The sequence below is a fragment of the Camelus ferus genome, chromosome 10, assembly GCF_009834535.1.
Source record: "Camelus ferus isolate YT-003-E chromosome 10, BCGSAC_Cfer_1.0, whole genome shotgun sequence".
Taxonomy (NCBI): domain Eukaryota; kingdom Metazoa; phylum Chordata; class Mammalia; order Artiodactyla; family Camelidae; genus Camelus; species Camelus ferus.
The window spans coordinates 15,463,915-15,486,852 of NC_045705.1; the positions used below are offsets into that span (position 1 = coordinate 15,463,915).

General features: G+C 40.1%; 1 protein-coding gene across 1 annotated transcript in view; it reads right to left on the minus strand.

The window, feature by feature from the left end:
- Positions 1 to 22,673, minus strand: part of SLC5A12 (solute carrier family 5 member 12) — a 52,450-nt gene extending 29,777 nt beyond the window's left edge. Inside the window, exons 1-5 of the mRNA XM_032490435.1 lie at positions 22,404 to 22,673; positions 18,046 to 18,167; positions 8,592 to 8,776; positions 4,961 to 5,065; positions 3,559 to 3,570 (exon numbers count right to left, since the gene is read on the minus strand). Coding sequence (XP_032346326.1) covers positions 3,559 to 3,570; positions 4,961 to 5,065; positions 8,592 to 8,776; positions 18,046 to 18,167; positions 22,404 to 22,673 — 694 coding nt within the window. The remainder of the gene's footprint in view (positions 1 to 3,558; positions 3,571 to 4,960; positions 5,066 to 8,591; positions 8,777 to 18,045; positions 18,168 to 22,403) is intronic.
- Positions 22,674 to 22,938: the final 265 nt, after the last annotated feature.

Sequence of the window (22,938 nt, forward strand, 5' to 3'; positions counted from 1 at the left end):
TACACTAGGGTATTCTATATATTGAGATAAGATATATAGATATTAGATATGTTACATAATATACAGTATATATAGTATATGGGAATATATATGGGTACATATGTGTATGTATATATACATTTATAAAATCCCTTAATATTTTCCCCTCTATCCTAAAAGATCCACTATGAAAAAACTCCTTTTCAGACCATCATACTAGTCATTCAGAAGTAAATTGGGAAAGAAAGTCATGGGTACACCTGATTGCAGGAGTTTGAGGGTTTGAAAGTAAGTTTGCTGAATTAGCATGTGCTCGGTGAGTAATAAGAATGATGAATCAATGTTGAGCGTTAAGTATTTCCAGGCATCGTGCTAAACAGATTACATATTCTCTCATGCAAACCAAACAACCAACTTTGAGGTAGATACTAATTTTACACCTCATTTTATGGATGAGGAATATGAGAATAAGGGGGCTGAGGAACTTGCCCAAAGTTTCTGACTAAGCAATAGAGTGACGTTTTGCAACCATATATCCCTCCCAGGACCAGTGCCCTTCCCTTGGTAAAATCATAGTAGTGATAATTACTGTCTCCATTGTTATTAAATGTTACATCACTGAGCCCCATCTTATGTGCCAGAACCTTACTAAGTGTTGCTTGTAGGTAATAAGATAGAACATTTGTTCAGCAAAGTCCTTTGATAAGTAAGTCACATCAGAGAAAGTGAAAATCTAAGGCTGTTATGTCAACAGAAGCAAGAGAGAAATAAATCACTTTGGAGAACAGTGAGTGATGTTGCAAAAGGCTAAAAGGATAAAAGAAAAAAGGAAAAGAGAGAAATCAGCTGGATGGTTTGAGGCTAGGATGCCTTGAAAGGCAAAATGATGTGTCAAAAATCCCTTAAGAAGAGGACTTTAAACAGTGGGAATATCTGACGTTTAATTAGGAATTTAAAAAATGGTTGCCAAAGGAACTCCTCTCATTCTCCCAAATCTTCAGTGAGTTTTACTACACACATAAGTGCCCTGTCTTTATTTAATCTCCTGCTCGATTTCCTCTCATCCTTCCCTCTCTCCTTTCCTCTTTTCTGATACCCCAGGAGGGAACTGAGTTTCTGAGAAAATCATTACGGAACTGACGAGAGCATGAGAGAGGAGGCAAGAGTGGTCCTGTTCCAAGACAAGTTGAGAAAAAGCCAAAAGCTCAGCACTGGGGTGGATCATGAGAATGCAAAACCCTGTCCCATCTGAAGAGGGGTGAGAAATTCCAAGGCGTGGACAGTGGAGCTCCAATTAGACCTTACTTAGATCTGGGGGGCGGTTACATAGTGGTATATCATTAATTTTTTACAGCCGCCCTGTGAGGTGGTTACTGCCTGTCTGGTCACATTTTACATCGAGTGCTGGGCGCAAAGGTGAGTGTGGATCCACCAGGAGATCATGCATTCTTAATGAGATTGTATCTAAAAATAATCCAAGAGAAACTCATCTGCCCTCTCATGAAATGAGGTCAAGTAATAAAAAATGCTCTGGAAAGTTGATCACTTTCTCTATTAAATTTCCAAATGCTCCCATCATTACCTTACCTTACACAATCGTAAGTAAAGCTAATGTTTATTGCTCGTTTATTTAGCATCGGGGCAGGCCTAAGGATTATAGTATCTATCATGTCTTTTAAGTCTTTATTTGCATGTCTGAGGTCTCTGTTAAACTCTACATTCTTAAGGATAAGAACTATGTCTCTATATCCCAGAATCTGAGAAAAAATAAAACAACTAAAACTAAAAACCTTTAGATGAGTAAAGTTATTGTCATGTATTGATGACTTCCCATGTGCCTGGCTTTGAATAAGTTCTGTTAAATAGCATGTCTGCTTCTGTCTTTGGTCAACTCTAAGAAGTAGGTATCACTGTCCCCACTTTACAGATATGGAAATTGAGACCGAGAAAGTTGTTTGACTTTTCCCAGGGTATGCAATTAATAAGTTCCAGGGCCAGAACACAAATCCAGATCTGTATAATTCTAAAGCTATGACCTTCCACGATGACTTACTGTTTTCTTGGACATGAGCTTTCTTTCAAGTCTCCTATAATGAATATGTTTTGATGTTACCCAATATATGTGTTTGTTTCTTCATTTCATTTCAAAACCTAATCAAGGTCATTTTCCAGCCCCCTTTTTGCTTACAAGGATATTATTAAATAACGGCCATAAAATTCTCCCTTGCTAAAATGAAACATTCTTTCTTCCTATTTTGTAAGTTGTAATTCCACTTTCTCTGACTGCAGAGACAGAGTCCTTTGAGATTGGTGGCTGGGATGTAACAAAATGAAAACATCCCAAGATTTTGTAGTGGCTTTGCTATAAAAGCAGGAATCCACCAAGGACTTAATGTGAATACCTGGTTATCATTATGACAGGAATATGGAGCAGGAATATGATAATTTAACGAGCCCTTTTTCATTTGGGGACCTCACTTTGGCAAGGATTTGCACATACATGCTTCTAAGACCGCAGTACCCAATTAAGCAGTCATTGTACTGTACTAGAAGTAACATCACATTAGTTCTCAATGTTATTTCAACAGGTACTTGATTGCCTTCACATTTGATTTACCTGAGTTTTCTAATCTTTCCTTAGGTTATGCAATATTATCTGCCTGCCAAATTTAGATAACTTCTTGGAACAAATTCAGTTAAACTTTGTAGTATAGTCCTATTATAAGTGAGGTCAAACATTGCCTCATAATAAGTCTCTCCCTCATGTCTCCTTCACCCATTCCATTCATTCTAATTCGTCCTGCAAACCTATACAATATAATTTTCTTAAAATAAAACTTTCATCTTGCCCAAGAGCCACTTTCTGTCATTTGATGGTGAAACTTCTTTGCCTAGACTCCAGCAGCCCTCATCAGCTGGTCCCATCCAGCTTCTGTAAGCCACTCCTCTCTTCTCTCTGCCACACAAACCTTCCTCCTCAGCTGTCGTTTTCCTAGCCTTCCCACCGCAGTGCCATCTTCATTCCTGCTGCCCACATCCTGTTCATCCAGTTTCCATGACCTAGAATGACATCCTGCTCTCATCCTCCAGTTCAAATCCAATCCAGCTTTTAAGACTCAACAATGCCTGGTACATTCACAAAGGACCCAAATCTCAGAGGTTGTTACCAATCAAATGTACTAGTTGTTTCATTTTTTTTCCCCCTGCACTTTCTCCAAATGAATTATGAGCTCCTTGATGGCAGGCATACTGTTGTGTCATCCTCTTGGAGCGCATCATGAAGCACAGCACTGAGCATGAATTGGCATGAATTTAGTAGAGACTTATCGACCCTTGATCACTTCACACCATAACCAAGGACTCAGCCAGAGCTATATATTTTAGAATCAGTGAAATAAAAGGCCTGAGAAACTTTAGGAAATCTTTTATGGCCTGATTTGTCCAACCCAGCATTTCATGATGACAGTGCTGAATCAAATTTGCAATATAATTAGAGTCTCTACATGATACTGATGAAAACATCTATGGTCGTTGTTTGGTTACTGTAAACTCAGATTGAACATGATCACGGGGAAATACCTCCATCAAGAACTGTCAAAAAGAATGAATTTGAGTTTTATTTTCATGTACAAGAGACACGTGTTCCTTCTCAGGAGTTTGAAAGGTTAGTCTGAGTTTTCCAAGATTCACATGTTCTTAATGCCTCACTTCTGGGGAAGTCAACTATAGGCTTGTGTGGTACCATTGCCCCTTCCCCATACAGCACAGGCACATCTCCTCACTCTCGTCACTTGCTTTCTCTGATGTCACATGCAAGCCTAGGATCTTTCTCAACTCCACAGAAGAGATTAAATCTGCCCTGAGGGCATCAGAGTATGCTCCCGGAAATGGTAACACACAAGAGGAAGCTTGGAGGAGGAGAACATGATTCTAAGTGGATGGAAGTGGAGAAGAGATGTCAAGAAGTTCCAGGTAGAAGAATAAACATGTGCAAAAGCACGGAGGTGACAGAGAAGACAGCTCCTGGGGGATGCGTCAGTAACACTGAAGCTTGGAATCTGAGAAGCAGAAGTAGATGAGGTTGTACCTGCTAACCGACCACGCCAGGAAAAGAAGATGGGACGTTTACTTCACAGCACTCACTCACTGTCAAAGGGAAGCACATGGTCAGATTTGAATTTTTCGTTTTCCTGTCAAATATTTATTGAATGCCCACCACATGCAAAGCAGTCTTAGAGAAATTAGTTTGCCAATAGTATAATAACTTGGCCTGAGAAGAGCATGGAGGCAGAGAGAGGCCAGTTAGGAGGCTTCTGTCTTGCTACATTAAAAACATTCAGTCACTTACCCATTCTCCATCTATTCACAGTACACTTGTATTAAATCCTCACTAACATGTGTTCTATCTGTTGGATATTCAGTGGTGAATAACTTCCCTTTTGGAGGTTACACCTGTTTTGCCAATTGCTAACTGTGTGAATTCGGGCAATTATTAAAACTCTCTGTGGAGCACTCCCTCTCCTATTAAATGGATATAATGAGGGGTATCTCCTCAAAGGATTGCATTAAATGAGTTGTATTAAATGGATTGTATTAAATGGTACGTATAAGTGTTTAGAATAATACCTAGTACACAGTCAATATAGTCCTCCCACAAAACTCTTTCCTCTTCCCTGACTTGACTACAGACTTCTCACAGTCCCATCCTGGAAGACGGCCATGGGCCACACGGGCGGCCCCCAAACAGAGCTTGGGATGTGTGGCGTTTTCCCTCTTCCTCATTCCAGCCCACAGAGTCAGTGACAGGAGCCTACATCTCCTCTGACCCACTTAACAATAGGTCATGACCATCATCCTTTCCTCTTTGAAGACCCCTCCTCCTATCACCTATACCTAAGGGGCAATCACAACAAACACAGAACTGTTGGCAGGCCAGCTAGAGCCTCTGCAGGTGATGACTCTCTTCATGTAGAAAACGTACATCCTCTGGCTCTGCAGTCCCGCATTGGGCTCAGGACTTCGGTTAGGGCTTTGTTCCGTAGGCCATGAGTAGCCACCGGAGGTCTGTGAATTGACGATATATAATCTTTATAATAAAATGCCAGAAGATAAGTGTAGAAAGAAAAAATTACCAGCAAATCCCCATTTTGCAATCATTTTTTACTAATACTTGATTCAGGCAAGAATCAGCAACGGATGCTGAAATACCGCTGGCATGTCTGACGGGATGGGGGTTAACATCTATGGTCTCAAAGTAGCTCTCCCAAATTGTTAGCTCCTTATGAAAGGGAAAATGGAAACTGTGAAAAACCCTGGCGAACACTGCAAGTCAAGTCATCCAAACTGACATCACCCATAACAGAGCAATCTGATAGCACGTGCCTCCCTATGCCGTACGCTGAGATGACAGAGCATCACTTTTGTAGTCTTGCTGCCAAAAAAACACCACCTGAGTCTAATCATGAGAAACAAAATTCTGAAAGACCCAGATTGAGGAACATTTTGTGAAATAGCCATCCTGTACCCTTCAAAAATGTCAGAGTGATCATGAGTTGAATTTTTGTAAAAATCGCTGGTGAAATGTGAGTATTAGATAATAGCATTATATCGGCATCAATTTCCTATGCACTTTGCTAACTGCACTGTGTTTACAAGCGAAAGTCCTTGTTCTTAAGAGCTACTTTCTGGAGTAGAAAGGGTCATAACGTCTCCCACTTACTTCCAAACATATCATAAATAATGATTATAGTATGCACACACTTGTAGATATAGACATAGATGGAGAGAAAAGCCACGGTGGTGAAGGGAATACTGAAGTTCATCGTTCTGTTCTTGTGAGTCCTAACGTCTCGTGGTAGACAGAATAGTGATTCCTACGAATGTCCATATTCTAATCCCCAGAATTGGGACTATGTTAGCTTACACTGCAAAGAGCGACTGACATTGGTATTGCTGATGAAATTAAGGTTGTTAATTAGCTGACCTTGAGATGGGGAGATTAGTCAGCACTGTCCCAGTGGGTCCCATGTAGGGTTCTTAGACGTGGAAAACGGAGGGAGAAGAAGGAGGAAGAGACATGGCAGCGCGAGGACTCAGCCCGCTGTTGTTGGCTTTAAAGATGGAGAAAGGCCCTCTAGCCAAGGCATTCAGATGGCCTTTAGAAGCTGGAAAGGGCAAGGAAAGCGACTCTTCCCTAGAGCCTCCATGGAGTGCAGCCCTCTTGCTACGAGGTTGATTCTACCTGAGACCCACTCCAGGCTTCTGCTCTGCAGAACTGTAAGATAACTTGTATTATTTCAGCCACTAAGTCTGTGAAATGTATTACAGCAGTCATAGAAAACAAATAGACTTTATTTTTCTTTAATGATTAAAAAGAGAAGGTTGTCATTGGATGAATTTTAAGAATGCTAAATCCAGAGACAGAGAGCTCAGCTGGGGAGGTTGAATAATGTCTAGAGAAAGTTTGCAGTCTTTGGGAAGCTTGGTTTGCAACACAAATGAAAACGAAGAACGAGAGCCTTGCATCTGGGAATCAACACATTGCAGAAGTACGATGGAACCAAAAGGAAGTGAGGCAGGAAGAGAGAAGAATGTTTTCCTCCTGAGAGTTTGGGGGCATTTATTGAGCAAGGCAAAGAGGAAAGGAGACAGCTTTAAATTTGTATTTATATATTTGTAAAGTGTCTTTTGGGGGATGTGAACTATTACAAGGGGGAATGAAATCTAATCCTGCCTCTGCCAACCTATCTTATAAAACTGGGAAATAATATAAATCTTCTGCGCCTCAGACTTGTCAACTGTACAAGAAAAAAAAATGATGTCTATCTTGATGATTGTCATGAAAATTAAATGAGAAGAATACAAACATCTATAAGAGGAGTTAGTATAAAATGGGTGATCAATATTGCAAGCAGTTAATTTATTATTATTATCATTATTATTATTAAATTGCTGCTTATGTTATTGGAACTCAATGACACTGAACTCTCTCGTTGTTTTTTCATCACTTGGCCACTCTCCATCAATTATTTTCTACCTCTTTTCTCTTTGTCCAGCCTCATATTTAGGCATTTCTTAACCTGTACCCCTCAACCCTCTTTTGTTCTCAAATTACAGTCATTCCTCAGATGGTCTTTTCACCTTGATGACATAAAATATTGCCTCACTAGTGATGACATCTTATTAATCTACGTAACCTAACTGAATTCTCGCATCCGAGAATCTCACACCATCTAAGTCACAGAAAGACAGATACGTAAATATCACTTTTGAGAGGTTTGTTAGGAGAAAGAAGAAAGAAAACTAAGGATGAAGGCTTAAGAGAAATATATGACTGAGCAAAACTAGTTTTATTATTTGGTTTTGTGTCCTTGTATTTATAGGCACAAGGAAATTTTACTTAATTTATACAGTAATGGGAAATTGCTGGAGGAAATAATAAGGGCAAAAGAAAGAGAAAGATGACTGAAAAAGCAAGACATCAGGGGAGATTTAGAAACATGGGATCAAGGAAGACTTGGAGGGAGAACTTAGCATGAGGTGTATGATGGGCAGGTGAGAACACAGATTCCCCAGAACTGAATTCGACTTCAGTTAGGATAAGACTTCACATGTGATGGGGCAGCTACAAAGATCCATTGAAAGATCAACTCACTTCTTTAGCTCTTTGGTTCCAGGAGCTGCAACTCTCAGGCACTGGTTGACAGTGGGTGTATATACTGCTTGTTATGTCTAAGGGGCCCTCACTGGAAGAGAGTTGAAGTTTTTTTTTAGTAGTTTCAATGTTAATTATTTCACCAAGGAGCCATCTACACATCAGACAAAACGACATGGGCAATTTGAAGCCTGCCACGCCTTTTCTTCACACATTAGAGAAAGCAAATGAATAGGTAAATTGAGAGTGCTTGTGTGTGCACGTGTTCCTACAGAGCCTCCATATAAAATTTGTTGCACAGTATGAAATTCTAAGACATCTTTATACTCTTTACTCTGTTAAGCTGATACAGAGAGCCTTCTGTGTGGCTGCCCTTTCCCTAGCTGTCCCGGAGAAGTCCTCAGAAGGCAGCAAACACACACACGGAGGTGTGCTGTGAGTTTCTGAAGGCCTTCAACGAGTGAAGACAGTAGGTCATTCAGAATAATGTTGATGGCAGAACTGCCGGATATGGGCCACACGCCCTAACTCAAATGGCCCTTTCTTTCTAAAAAGTCATAAAAAATGACTGTATAAGCCCCCAGTCCTGCTCTAACACATGCACAGGATTTGTATTTATAGTCTATAGACTACAGTCTGAAGCAAGCCTAACAAGAACCAGCTGTGTTTTGTAGCAAACTACTCAGACAGTGGAAACGTGCTCTCAGTGGCCACCAGATGGCAGCCTCTTCTAGTTTAACTGGTCTGTGGTGGCCCCAGCCTCCGCAGGGGTTTTCATTTCGGGAGCAAGAACCTCAGGGTAGAGGGGAGGCCTGGGAACAGGGATTCAATCAAGGGCCACGAATACGTAAAAAAGCAATTTATTTTCCTTCTAAAATTTATTTTTTATTATGCATTTTAAATGTTATTTTATCTTGTGTTGTCCTCAGGAAAATACTGAAAGCACAAAAGTACGTACAGGGCTCTGCCCCAAACTTCCATCTCCTCTGACTCTGCTGGGCACATTGGGCCTCGTGGGGCCGATTTGAACCTGAAGGATAAACAGAGTTACTTCTCCGCTTGCTTGTGGCAACCACCTCCAGGCAAGGTTCTGCCTGTGCCTGCAGGGAAGAACTCTGTCCTGTACTTTGTTTCTTTAGTCTTCTGAGAGGTTAAAAATTAACTTCGCATTTGTTTACTTTAAATTCTAATTTTAATTTAATTTTCTCCTTTTAGTAAGCACTTTTAACTGTATCATTTACCTTATTTGAGAAAAGGCAAAATAATTTCATTCAATTAAGACAGTAAATATGTTTGATGTTCTTTTGTAAAATCATTTAATTTGACATGCTGCGTACACTAACCAAGGAAAAAAATTTAAATACCAAAAAAAAAGAAAAAGAGTAACATAAAACAACATATTATGTTAACACCCAAAGATAAACCCTATTAACTGTTTCATAAGATGCCACATCCATATAAATCGAATATTTTCCAAAAATTGAATTTCACTGTATAGAAAGGATGTTCCGTAATTAAAAAAAATTCTTTTGACAGTGCACTATACAGTTTTCTATATCAAAAACATATTTCCACGTCATAAATTTTAAGGGTCCTATAGTGTATTTAATTAAGCCTTTATACCAAAGTGTTTTGAAAAATACTGTAATTCTACTCGATAAACAGTTAAGGAGGAGAGTAAGAAAGGATAGAAAAGAAGAATGTGAGCAAAGGAAGGAAAGATGCAAAATAGAAAAGGAGGAAACACAACGGAAAGAGACAACCAAGAAAGGAAAGACAAAAACGCAAAGAAAGAAGGGACATGTGAAAGAGAGAAGGGATAAAGGAAGAGGGGGAGAAAAAGCTGCAGATGATCTGTGGTGAACCATCAACCAGAGGCTGGCTTTTCATTTGGGCTGGAGAGTTCAGATTATCAGCCTTTATCTTTGCCCTTTGAAATACCAAGTTGCTGATAGACAAGAGCTCGGCAATTGTTCTTTATCTCAAAGGCCAGTAAATTCTCACTGCAGAACATGGTAAAGGAATGATAGAAACAGATATTAATATTGAAATGACTCCCTAGTTGTAGCTGCAGGACAGAGGGATATAAACTACGACTGGCAATGAAGCAGAGAACCGAATCCTCAGGGGGAAAAAAAGACACAAAAACATAATTCTACTCCTAGTTCATTTCAACTAGAGGAACACATCCCTGACATGATGTCATGTATGGAGATAAAAATACACATGCACACATATTGCTGTCCATGCAGACCAGAGGCCGTGGAGTGATGCTTACTGACTGGGACTGGCTGTACAACTGGAGGTCTAAGGAGATGCTGAAAGAGTAATTTGACTTTTCACTTGAAATTTTTTTAGAGTTTTCGAATGTTTATAGGAAGCCATGTATTTATTGCTTTTGTAAATAAACATAAATGACGGTAAAGAGAAAGTGTCGGCTTACTGAGCACAGGTTATTCGTGGATGGAAGGGATGGGGAGCAATTCTGCGAAATGGCCTCAGTCGTGGTTTACAGGAACAGCCCCTCCGGTCTCCCTCCACTGAGCCCTTTCTCCAGCACCCCAAAAGGCCTCATTCTTGGCTGGTGTCACATGACTCTTGCCATACTGTGCATTTTAAGCCTCCCTTGAAGGAAGTTCTTTGTGAGGCTTGGATCTGGACGGCCTTATCTTCAAACAGTTGCAGACGGCGGTATTAGATTTCATGAAGGAATCCTGTGGATTAGCAGACCTGAGTCATTAACATATACTTCCCTTCAGAGGGAACAGAGGATTTAAAAATGAAGACCTTTTCTGGGAGTAAAGCAAGAGGATGGGAAAGTAAAGTAAAGGGAAATATTAAGTTCTTCATGTTCCAAAAATAAAGGTGGTAGAGATGGGATTGACTCACTCTAACCATCCCCCCAAACCTTACACGGCGGGTTCCTAGGAATCTGTAAAGATCATAATAGGTCTGCAAACTGTTCTCTGTGTTTCTCTAAATCTAATGGTAATTGCATGTTTCACCACAATAAGGCTGTATAATTTAGCTAAATATCAAGAATATGCCCATATCTGAAACCATCTCAAGCTCACTTAGATAGATCATGCTACCTTCTGACATAGAAATTATTGCGTTTTTAGTAACAACAGGAAAATCATTAACAATTACTTAAGAAAAGGAACCTTTACCCTACTTTTGACACAGAGTCTCACTCATTTCTCAAACTCTGTCCTCTGTTTAAGCTTCAAGCTTGTTTTTCTTCCCACGTCCCACCTAGTAATTGACCATGTCGGTGTCTCTTCAGGGCACTTCTTTCTCTCTCTGACACCCCTGAGCAGCTCTGGTAAGACCTACCCAGAACTCTAGGCTTCTCTTCCTTGGATCCTGCAGAATTGCAATGAAATCTACTTGTTCTTCATTGGGAACCTGCTTTTTCCTATAGTCAAGCAGCCCCTTTGCTCAGGACCCCAGGAAAGTATCTGATGTAGAGGTGATTCTTCAGTTATAGCCACCAGAGACCCAGGCTCCTGATCCGAAAAAAATAAAATTAAATCATATGCCACTTTGGGAACTTGGTGAGTCTAAGATGACTGAGGAAAGCTTTCCATAAATACTGCGGGGGCTTATGTCGGGCACAAACATCTATTTTATTTTATTTTTATTGAAGTGTAGTTGATTTACTATGTTAGTTTCAGGCATACAGCAAGCAATTCAGTTATCCATATACATACATAGATTCATATTTTCTTTTCAGATTCTTTTCCATTACATGCTATTATAAGAAATTGAATATAGTTCCCTGCGCTATACAGTAAGTCCTTATTGTTTATGTGTTTTATATACAGTCATGTGTGTCTGTTAATTCTAAACTCCTAATTTATCCTTCCCCCACCCTTTCCCCTTTGGTAACCATAGTTTGGTTTCTATGTCCCGAAGAACAAAGATTTTTGAATAAGGTTTCACCTTTTAGTTCTAAAGTAACAGAAGAGACCCCTTCTTCTTTTATAGCCCTTTTATCTCTCTAGGAGAATTTTCAAAGAGTAATGTAGCGATTGGCCACTGTTGGGGGAAACTTAATTATTTTAGAGGCTCTGTTAAGGTCTTGCAGAAATACACGATGAAACAACTTAATCCTTGATCCTTTGGAGTTTACAAGTGTGACAAGCAGGTCTGTATAAGACAACAGAAGACTGACTAAAATGTGTGCAAGATTCTAGGGAAGTACAGATGTAGAAGAGCTGAAAGGACTTTTTATGTTTCCTAGAGAAACACTGGAGCTGGTCCCTAGAGGTTTAATGCAATTTTTGTTAGAATGGAAAGAAAGAACTCCAGCTGTAAGGAACAGCATGAGCAAAAAGTTGGAGGCATGAATAATGCATGATAAAATGGATAAACTCAGTATTATTGCTAGAGTCGAAATAGAGAGGACTGTCATGGGAAGAAAGTTCGAAAAGAATTTCAGGGCCAGAATACACAGGGCCCTGAATCTCGGGCTAAGAGGACTATTTCTATAGTCAATAAAAACCATTGAAAGATTTGAAGCAAGAAGTATTTTCAGAACTATGCCTTAGAAAGGTTTATCTGGCAGCAACAGTAAGATAGTAAGATTGGAGGCCAGGAAACCAATTATTAACATAATGCCAATGGCAGCTGTTGAAGACCTAAAATAGTACATTATGAAAAGAGAAGCACTTTTAGCCACAAAAACATCTGTCGTTTGAGAAGGTGGGCACTGAGCTTTCCCCTGTGGTTGTCAACTCCATCCCTGTTACTACCCACAAGGAAGATATAAATAAATAATTTTAGTTAAAACAATATGTGTATGTATATGTATGACTGAAACATTATGCTCTATACCAGAAATTGACACATTGTAAATTGACTATATTTCAATTAAAAAAAAAAAGCTTTACAAAGACAAACAGAAAACATTTCTTGGTCGACTTAAGGGCATTAATAGTGCCCTGAACAGAAGAAGAGCCCTGGTAAGAGTCATGACGTGATGGTCAAATTTCCAAATGCTGTTTTATGCTTTGAATTGTACCTACAATGCAGTCAAAGAAGGACTGTAAATGTACTGCCTCTGGGAGAAAGGTGTCTTCCATTGCCTCTCCATGGAGGAGTGAATTTCACAAGTTTATCCTGGGAAATTCGTTTTGGACAAACCATTTAAGATATGATCATGACAAATTTAGGCCCCATGGAAATTAGAAATACACAGAAATTAGAAACTTCGAACTAAAGAATGTGAGGACTTAAGAGACAATTATTACCCACCTATTCTGGAGTTTCCTATCTTTTCGTGGTTTTTTTTTTTTTTTTTTTTTTTTTTTCACTTAATAGAGTGCTTCATTCTTTGGTCATGACCAAGGTGACCCTGTTGTGGTACCAAGGTCTGGTCCACCAATTAATTACATCTTAGAAAATTCTTAAAGGTATCAATAGCCAGCGAGCATTTTTTAAAATCACCTTTAAATAACTCAATATGATCTCAGCTGGTAGATTTCAAATAAAATTGAACTCAGTAATGATTACTTTTCTAGTCTTACGATTTCTGTTAAACTTTCGGAGATATTAAAAACCATTTAATGATTCTTGTCACTACCTTATATTCCTAAATCCTTAAGGATCCCAGGAATCTTAGGTAAAGGACTATAGTTCTAACCTCATTTCGGATGAAAATGAGATATGGAGAAGAGAAAGGATTTCCAGGGATGTATAAGGGTCCTCAATATCCTATAATCTAATCCTAAGGAACTTTTCAGGCCAAGGAAAGGAGACCCATCTTAGGATCTGTTCAGTGTTTCCTTGTGTCCCTAGATTATGAAGCTGATTTACATGCTGTCTGGTGTCTGACTTAGAGGAAGAAGGTCAGTGGCCACCCATGGAACACTGCTCTTGTCTGTAGATTTTTCCAAAAAAGTGTTTAATTATACCAAGAAAGCAGCTGTCTTTGATTCCACGACTTTCTTAGCTAACATCCTCAGGTTGCTTGAACATTGACCAATCTGGACACATTTCTGCTCTCTTTGGACCACTTTTAAATTACCATGACAAGGAAAATTAAAAAAAAAAATAAAAAGATCAGAAAGACATAAAAAAAGACAGAAAAAAACCCCACCAGGAACAGGAACAATGGAAAGAAGCAAGACAGGGTTGATTTTCCTGTAGGGAAATCATAGATGCTGGTAATTTCATCTTAGTTCTGGGGAAAGAGCCCTGGCTGTTTCGCATCCCCCTTCTCTGCTATTCCTCAGCTTTCTTCTTTTCTTTTGTCTATGTCTGCCCTCTTTTCCTTCATTCTCTGCAGATAGGACCTGAAGCATTTTGGATAACGGGTTTCTGTTAAAGGATTCTTGTCAGTGCAAAGGAAGAACACAATCACATTGTTTGGTTCGTCACCTATGACTTTGATTCCAGGGATGCTAGAAATTAATGATCAGAAAAACACTTGCAATGGCTGAGCATCATGTTGATGTGCAGACTGTACGTGGGTGAGCACACAGATACAGGATGTATTATTAGTCACATCAACAGTTTTTTCAAATACCCAAAGTGTGTGTGCTTGAACAAGGGAACTCAAAGACTTGTCTGGTCCCATATTGTATGATCAAATATCTTTTATAACTTCCTGCCAATTACTGATTGTATTTCTTAGTGCCTTCCATAACAATAACACATATGGGATGCTCTGACTTTCAGAAAGAGCTTTCTTATAAGAAGCAGAAATTGGTCTTCCTGGGGGCTACCTCTTTTGTCTTAATCTTATACCTTTTAATCATACAGAATAAGTGAAATGTCTTTCTCCACTCACGGATATGTCTGAAATTTCAGAGATGCTAACATAGCTCCTCTGAGTTTTCCTTCTCCAGGAAAAATGTTCCCTAGTTCCCGAAATTGTTTCTCCCAGCACTTACCTCTAGATACATCCTATATGTTGATCCTTCTATTTTTCATGTCACCCAGGACTAGACACAATTCCATTTTGAAAATAATCCAAGTAGTAAATATTTATTAAAGAAAAATTAGAAAACACAGATAGGAAGAAAGTATTTTTTAAATGACCAACGAAGAATCCCTAGGCCAAAAAGGCTGCTTCCATTATTTCCAAAATGACCCACATGCAAACATACGCTGTTAAATTTTAGCAAGACAGTTGGGTGAGGCTGAGCTTAAAAAGTGATGCTGTCTGTCTATTTCTGAAAATGGACAGACAAAAACATCACCTTGGAGTAGATCTTTTTTTTCCAGGAATGTCACTTAACTCATTCCTCATAGTTCTGTCAGTTTGAGTTAGTGACAGCCCAGTTCTCTATAGCAGAGGTCACCAAACGTGGGCTGTAGAAACGCCAGGGAGTAAACGGAGAGAATGTTTAAGGCTTTGTGGGCCCCATAAGGCCTCTATTTCTGCTTCTTTTCCTCCTACTCCTCCTCTTCTTTCTTGTTCATTCACAAACTTAGAAAAAATGTCAAAGCCATTCTTAATTTACAGGCACCCCAAGTCAGGACACGGACCAGATTTTGCCAGCATGCTGTAGCTTTCCCATCCCTGCTCTAGGGGAAGGATTTCACAGAGCTGCTCAATTCCTGACAAATGCTGCCCCTTCAATACTCCTTGCTATACAAGGCTGATTCCTGGGGAGAATTTGGGTAAATTTGGGGCCTCCTAGAAAGAAAGGAATATCTCAAATACCAGCCTTTTGAAATTAAATTATCCTGGAGACTCTCTGATGGGTTGAGACATTCCCAGCTGAGATGTAACAGCTAGAGAGCATACCCAGGGCTCCAAAGCTGAAGTAGCTAAGAGAGAAATGGACATCTGGATTATGGTCCTGGGCCCTTACATGGCTGGAGAAGAGAACCATGACTTTAACATGGTTCATGACTAACTAAGCTGGTTTAGTAAAAAGATAATGCTTTGGAATTAGTGACTAAGGGTATGACTATATTCTTGGAAAATTATAATCTTCAAAGTAACTCAAGCAGTGAACTCACTGTTTTGCTCACAGATTATGCTGTATCACCCAAAATCTCTGTGTCTTAACAAGATAAAAAATACTTATGTGTCGCTGCCTGTTTGTTGGATAGTTCCCCCAGGTAGTTCCTTTATACAGCTCTTCTACTGTGCAAGGTCTCCTCCATGAGCAGTCAGGGATCCAGGCTTCTTCCATCTTTCATGCGTCATCATCTTTAATGCATAGCCACGTTTGCTAAGGAAGGGGAAGAAATAGCATGGACAAACATTTGGGTTATTATGCTCAGTACTGAAACAACCACACATCACTTCTTTTCATATGCATTGGGCAGAATCTCTTCATAGAGGCCCAAGCTAACTTCAAAAGAGACTAGGAAATATAGTTGTCCTATGTGCCCAGGAAAAAGAAAACTATTTTTTGATATCTAGCCAATCTCAGTCACACTCCCTTTACCAACATGCAGGTGTGAGGCCAGATTGGGGCAGCATATGTGGCCTCTGGGATGATCTGGAGGAGCAAGAGTGTGACCTCAGTTGTGACAAGTATATACCATAACTTTAAATACCTGTTTCCATTCGTGACTTGAGTAGGCATGATGGTGCAAGGAGATAAGCCTAGAAACTAATTTAGTTCTTTACTTCTCTCTTTGCCTGGTGTTTGGAACCCAGATATAACCAGTCCCTTTGAACTGAGCTACCTCTCGGGGTTTTGAGAAACTAGAAGGTAGAGCACAAGAGAAATAAAACACCTGCCAAGATAGACAGGTGAGGGCTTGAGCAATGGGCTCGAATACTATGTTCTGTGACTATATACGTGACCCACACTGGTAAAACAGGCCCTACTCTTTACAAGTGTGTTTGCATGTGAGTGCGTGCCTGCGTGTGTTTGTGTTTATAGACATACTGGATTAATTTTGTCTTAGCTCAACAATATGTGAATGCTGTATTCCCAGCATGAGCTAAGTGTACATATTAGAATACACCTGTTATTCTCTCGGTTTTGCACCTTGACTCTCAGAATAGCCTAAAATTGAACGAGCATTTAGTGGCTACGTCATGCTCTTTGAACCTAATGGTGTCTACAGTCCTGAATCTTCTCATGTGTATGCTGTATCTCTGCTCTTTTGAGCATGCACGGTTCTCCTTGGTGGTTAACACTTGCTGCTTCCCAGCCTCCAGCATCTATTCCCCCCATTATGTCTTGAAATGGATCCAGATAAGTGGAGAGATTATAATTAAAATGCTGTTCTCTTCCTTAGTGAAGATACGGACCTAGAACTGAGCCTTTAGACTCTGTTGGCCCAGGATATTTAGTCTTATACAAAATGAAGTCGGAATGAGAATAAAAACAGTGACACATTTTCATTCCAGGAGTGGCCCTTCAGCAGGATTAAAGATGTTCTTATTATCTAGATAATTAGATTGGACCTGCTCCTGTCTTTTTTGTGGTAAGTCCCCAGATCTCTCATAATTTCTAGACATTAGCTGGTATCATGCCAATATATTTTTTTCAATTAGGAATAGCCAGGATTGCACTCTATTATGTGTGATTTGAGAATGCGTAAATGATACATATTTGGGGGCCAATAGAGGGGCTTATATTCTTATTTCATTAAAACTATTTTTTTAAATTTGTGGCCTATGAATCCATACTAACTAAATGTTTATTTTTTTTAAACCTTATTTCTGCCTAACTTATCCCTACCCATTCTGTGTCATTTCATTCTGTTGGATCTGTAGACGGTGAATGTGTCCTTAATATTACCAGCAAACATCTGATAAATATATTGTTATCTATAAGAAACATCTTTTTCCTCCCTGTAAGTTTTCAGACATTTTCATGACCTCACATGAGCAAATATTTCACGCGAAAATTTTTAAAAATTAAATTTTTTACATATACTCATTCCTTTGTACCTTTTTTCACACTCTTTAGTGACTCTCTAAAAATTTAGAATGTCTATATAGTCTACTGTGGAAAAAGAAGTGTACAATTGACCCAAAGTGTCAATAATGAAATTAGAGTGAGTTATTCTTTGCTAACTATTTCTGCATAACAACTTACTTAGAAACCTAGAGACTTAAAGCAATGAGAAATAGGGGGAAGGTATAGCTCAAGTGGCAGAGCACATGCTTAGCATGCACGAGGTCCTGGGTTCAATCCCTACTACCTCCACTAAAAATAAATAAATCTAATTACCTCTCCTCTTGCCAAAAAATAATAAAATAATGCAATAATAAATAAATAAAAATAAATGAGGTTTTTAAAAAAACAAACAAAAAAAAACTCAATGAGAAATAGCTATTATTTACCACCTACTCTGTGGTCAGGACTTTGGGAGTAGCTTGGCTGAGCAGTCTGGCTTCTCATAAAGTTGTAGCCACCTCTTGGCCGGGGCTACAGATACCTGAGGGCTTGACTAAGGTTGGACTATTCACTTCCAATGTGACTCACTCATGCAGTTTGCAAGCTAGTGTGGGTTGTTGGTTGCAGGACTCAACTCCGCTTCGCATCATCCTCTCCACAGGGCGACTTGAGTGACCTAATGACATGGCAGCCAGCTTCTCCCAGAACAACTGATCCAAGGGAGCAAAGAGGAAGCTTCAGCACTTTGTACGACTTCCTCTTGTCAGTCACACACTGTTACCTCCATTACACTTGACGGGTCACACAGGCCAGCTCTGATTCATTGTGGGAGAAGACTACACAAGAGAATGAAGACCAAGAGGCAAAGAGCATGGGAGCCATTTACTGCTGTCAGTGACTGAACCTGGTCAGTGTTCCGCTGTGCGGTTCCTTTAAGCACGTGGCCAGCCCATGGGCCATGTAGGCTACACTCTGGGATAGAATGTTGTTCTGTGTGGGAGGAACGTGCATACAATACACTGAAGGATTTTTTTTCAAATGACATGTAACACCCCTCTTCATTTGCCAAAATGCTGTTAGCATCTTCTCCAAGGTTTTTAGAATCATTGCCTTATTGAAACATCATTCATATGAAGATATAATTGGCTGAATCCCTTACCTCTGTGTAGAAAAATTTCCTTCCTTAAATGTAAGCCCTCAGCCCTCTCACTTTTCCCAGACCCAGACCTGAGCCACGTTCCCTGACTCACTCCATAAAACCCACCGCAAGCTCTTTCCAACCTCACTCAACTTCAGTATGGTCTTTTGGTGTTGTTTTCTTGACCATGACCTTGGCCTCACCCTTGAGATGATGTCAGTTTATCCCTCAAGCTTCATCCACCCCCACACCCTCAAGGACCCATGTGTGAGTCCTTTAGAAAGAGGAGTTCCTGGCCAAAAAGCAAAGAACCGTTTTTATTGTTGACCATGCGAAACCAACTGATACCACTTCTGTGCCCCAGCAAAACCGTGTGGCGCTGAGCAGGGGGAAACGTAGACCTTCCCCCTCTCCTGGGCAGAACACACAGCCGTGTGGGCACAGCAAGGAGGGTAAGGGAGCACAGAGTCCTTTATGCCCTGCTGGGTAGCAATTTCAGGAGTGCTGGGAAACCACGGAGATGGCAGGGGTTTCACGGAAGTGGTCAGAGGCAGAGGACGCAGTGAGTTTCCTTTAAGGACCTGCATGGACCGGGCTGTGGGTAAGGGAATTCCCAGCAAGAGAGCAAGAAATAGAAGAAATGACTTAGTAACTAAAAATGGCATATTTTCTCATAAGTACATGTGAGAAATCCCCTGCAGACTCCATGAAATAACTGGGAGACAACTGAGGGAATCTGGAAGTTCTGTGTGAGCACATCAAAGCAAGAGTCGTTAAATGAAATGTTACGGTTATTAAACCTCCTTTGTCCTCACAAGCCCTCATGGTCTGGAAGATCCTAGAATTAATTGTGAAGGATGTCAGTTTTGACGAGATTATCTGTTAGCAGGTAACTGGCTCTAGCTCCTAAATGGAAATCTGACAAGAGAAGCATTAATACCATTACATCCTCTTGGAATATGACATTACAGACTGAAAACGACTTTCACATTTATTACCTCAGCTGATCTGCACAAAAAAATCTGTGAACAAAGGGCTATTGATCCACTTATTACAGAGCTGTCAACAATGAAAATCCTAGATGTTAAAAGATTTGCTCAAGCCCATGCAGGTGATAAGAAGTAAGCTCGCAATGGCAACTCAGGATCTGACACTAAATCTTATGCTCTTTTTGTCATAACAATGGTTTTCAAGCTGTGTTCAGTAGAGCCCTAAAATTCCACAAATCTGTCTAAGGAGAAATTTAGGGGAACAAGGGAGAGGCAGAGCGCACAACTTAACCAGGGAAGTTACGGCTTTATTGCGTTTATATTTGGGGCTTCCCTAACATATTTATTTTAAACAGATGGTTTATGACTAACATAAAAATGTAAAGCCCTTGCACCAAAACACACTGCCTTATGATTTAATCTGTCGACTTGCCTGCGTCATCCCCAGAACTTTCCTCTATCAGAGTCACTTCTTCGACAAGAGAGTCTTGCTGAACTAGGAGACTCACATTACAGATCATCAGTCTGTTAGGGGAGTATGGCGGCTTTACCTGCTACCATCTTAGTCAATCCCTGTTACTCTTGCCTGCTGCAGTCCTTCTCTTCTCTTGGTAATACACCAAATTTCCTTGGAGAAACTATCCTCTTCTATTTTCAGTCTGTGTCGTTAAAGTAGGACTGATTCGCCTCCTGTTTCTAGAGTTATACATTTGATCCAGATCTGTGAAATACTAATTAGTAGTTATTTGAGAACTTAACGCACTGAGTGGTAAAGGAATGGGCACACGACCACCCACGCTGGGTCAATGAGAGTATTTTATACTAGTCGTAACCCTTCTGTTTAAAACTAGAGATCACTATCTCTCATGAACATAGATTAAGTTTTTCAACAAAATATTAGATCAGTAGCTGCCAGGAAAAGGGATGAAAAGGCAGAGCACAGAGGATTTTTGGGACAGTGAAACATTCTGTCTGATGCCATAATGATGGATACCTGTCATCATACGTTTATCCAAACCTATGGAACGTCCAACAGCACAAGTGAACCATAATGTTAACTCTGGGCTTTGAGTGATTACAGTGTGCTTATGTAGGCTCATGAATTGGAACAAATGCACCTCTCTGATGGGGAGTGTTGACAATGGGAGGTTGTGTGTACCTGCGGGTGGGGAGTACATGGAGGACCTCTCTACCTTCCCCTCGATTTTACTGTGATCCTAAAAATGCTCTTTAAAAAGTCTTCATAAAAAGAATTTAAGTGATTGGAGTGAGACTGTCACTGCAAGACAGACAACTGACAGTATTTGTTGCCATTCATAAAATTTAAGCTTTTAAGTGAAAAACTAGGGTTTTGGAAAAAAGAAAACTGTGTATGTCACTGTGAGCTTAACAGCTTCCTAATACTTAAAGATTTTTCTCATGAGATTAGTGATGATATTAACAAATGAAATTATTTGATATCCTATCATGAACTATGTCAGCATTTGAGAGATATGCATGAACCAGTTAATCAAATTTATTTAGATAATCAATGTATGATATTAGAAAATGATTCATAGGTTAGGAAAAACTCAAAGGACAAAACCAACGAAGTATAATGTAACAGATTATTAGAAGTCCATTGATATGGTTCCAGATTTCATTTTGCAGCTAATCTTAAGGAACTACCACTTGCCACTTAGGGGTATAATATCAAAGAAGATTGTATGCAATTTTTTTACATGTTCTTCAACCAAAATAGCATATCACAACAAAACAAATGCAGAAGTGTATGTGACAATGTACCTCTCTTTTAGTAGGATGGATATTAAAGAGATTGGCAAAAATATAAAACAATGCCTTTCATTGCACTATCTTTGTAGGTTTTTTAATTAAAAATGTGACTTATGTTAACATGCCATGGATTTTACGATTCTTAATTTTAAATGACTTAACACACATATTGCTAGAACTTACCCAGTTTTGTTTTTCATACAGTAAATATACGTAGGTATAACTCACATAAATAAAAGCCCTTGGGAGCCTCAACGACATTTAAGGGTGCAAAGGGATCCCGAGACCAAAATGTCTGAGAACCACGACACTTTCTGTTTCTACTTCTCAAACATAAAACAGATGTTTTTACAGTCCTACCCTCAGGCAACTTGCCTTTAGAGTGTAGAGAACCCTAAAAATAGATAAACATATAAGTAAACAAAATAATTCTAATTGGAGAAAAATGCTTTGGACTAAACAAACCAGGAGTGTGCTGGTACTTGCTAGAGGGAGGCTAGGCAGGGCACAGTTTAACTGGATTGGTCAGGGAGGGCCTCTTTGGAAAAGCGACAATTAGGCCGAGATGTGCAGAATGAGAAGACGTCATTGACGCAGCAAGCCGAGCTAAGAGCACCGTGATTCAGGCGTGGGGAACAGCAGTGCAAAGACAGGCATTAAAACGAGGCAGTAAAACGTCTGGACTGGATGCCAGACTCGTATCATTCCAAAGCCCACGCTTCGCTTTCCCTCTCCTAACCCACCACTGATTCCTCTTAGGCCGGCTGTGCGCTGGCCCTTGGAGCAATCCATCTGGAAAATGGAGTGGAGATTGTTTTGATTCTTTTTAAACGATGGCTTCATATTCAGTTAGTTGGCAGGTTAATCAGAGGCTTGCAAACAGCCTTCCATGGCTCTAAGGAGTAGCAAGCACTCTCAGGGGCAATGCTTGTCAGCAGCGCCAGGAAACCGCTGTTGCAAGAAGGGGGGAGGCAAAGGGTGGAATTTAATTTTACAGGGAAAAGACTTAAATGGGACCTATAAATTATGTAGTTATTTTTCTATACCTTGGCCCCAGTCTGGAATTTTTCATAATAAATTGTTTGAGCCAAGTTCACTGTGGTTGCAAATATTACGTCGTGCGGTGCGCTGCGGTCTCCGAAGCCTGTGTCTTGCTGACCTGGCATTCCGAAAAAACTGCTGTGACGGTCTGAAGACGGTGGTGGCTCCCAGGGCAAGTGTTCTCTCATTTCCCACTCCCCAAGATGCTCACGGAGGGATAGGAGGCAGAAAGCTGACATGGCATCTGTGCAGTGAGTGAGGGAAGCTATAAGCATGATCCCACTAACTGACGGAATTTCCATAGATTTCCAAAAGTCAGAAAGTACTATATCACCTCTCCTTCTGGAGGAAGCCTCCATAAAGCAGGATTTGGACAAACATTAAAGGAACACATGAGTCAGTATCCCAGCGCAGACGCCGTGTTTAAGCACCGGATACAAATGTGGTGGGAGACCGTGGAAGGGAAGGTCCACGCTGGTCAGCATGACACAGGAACAGCTGAGTGACGAGGACACTTCAGGCAAATCCCGCTCTGGTACA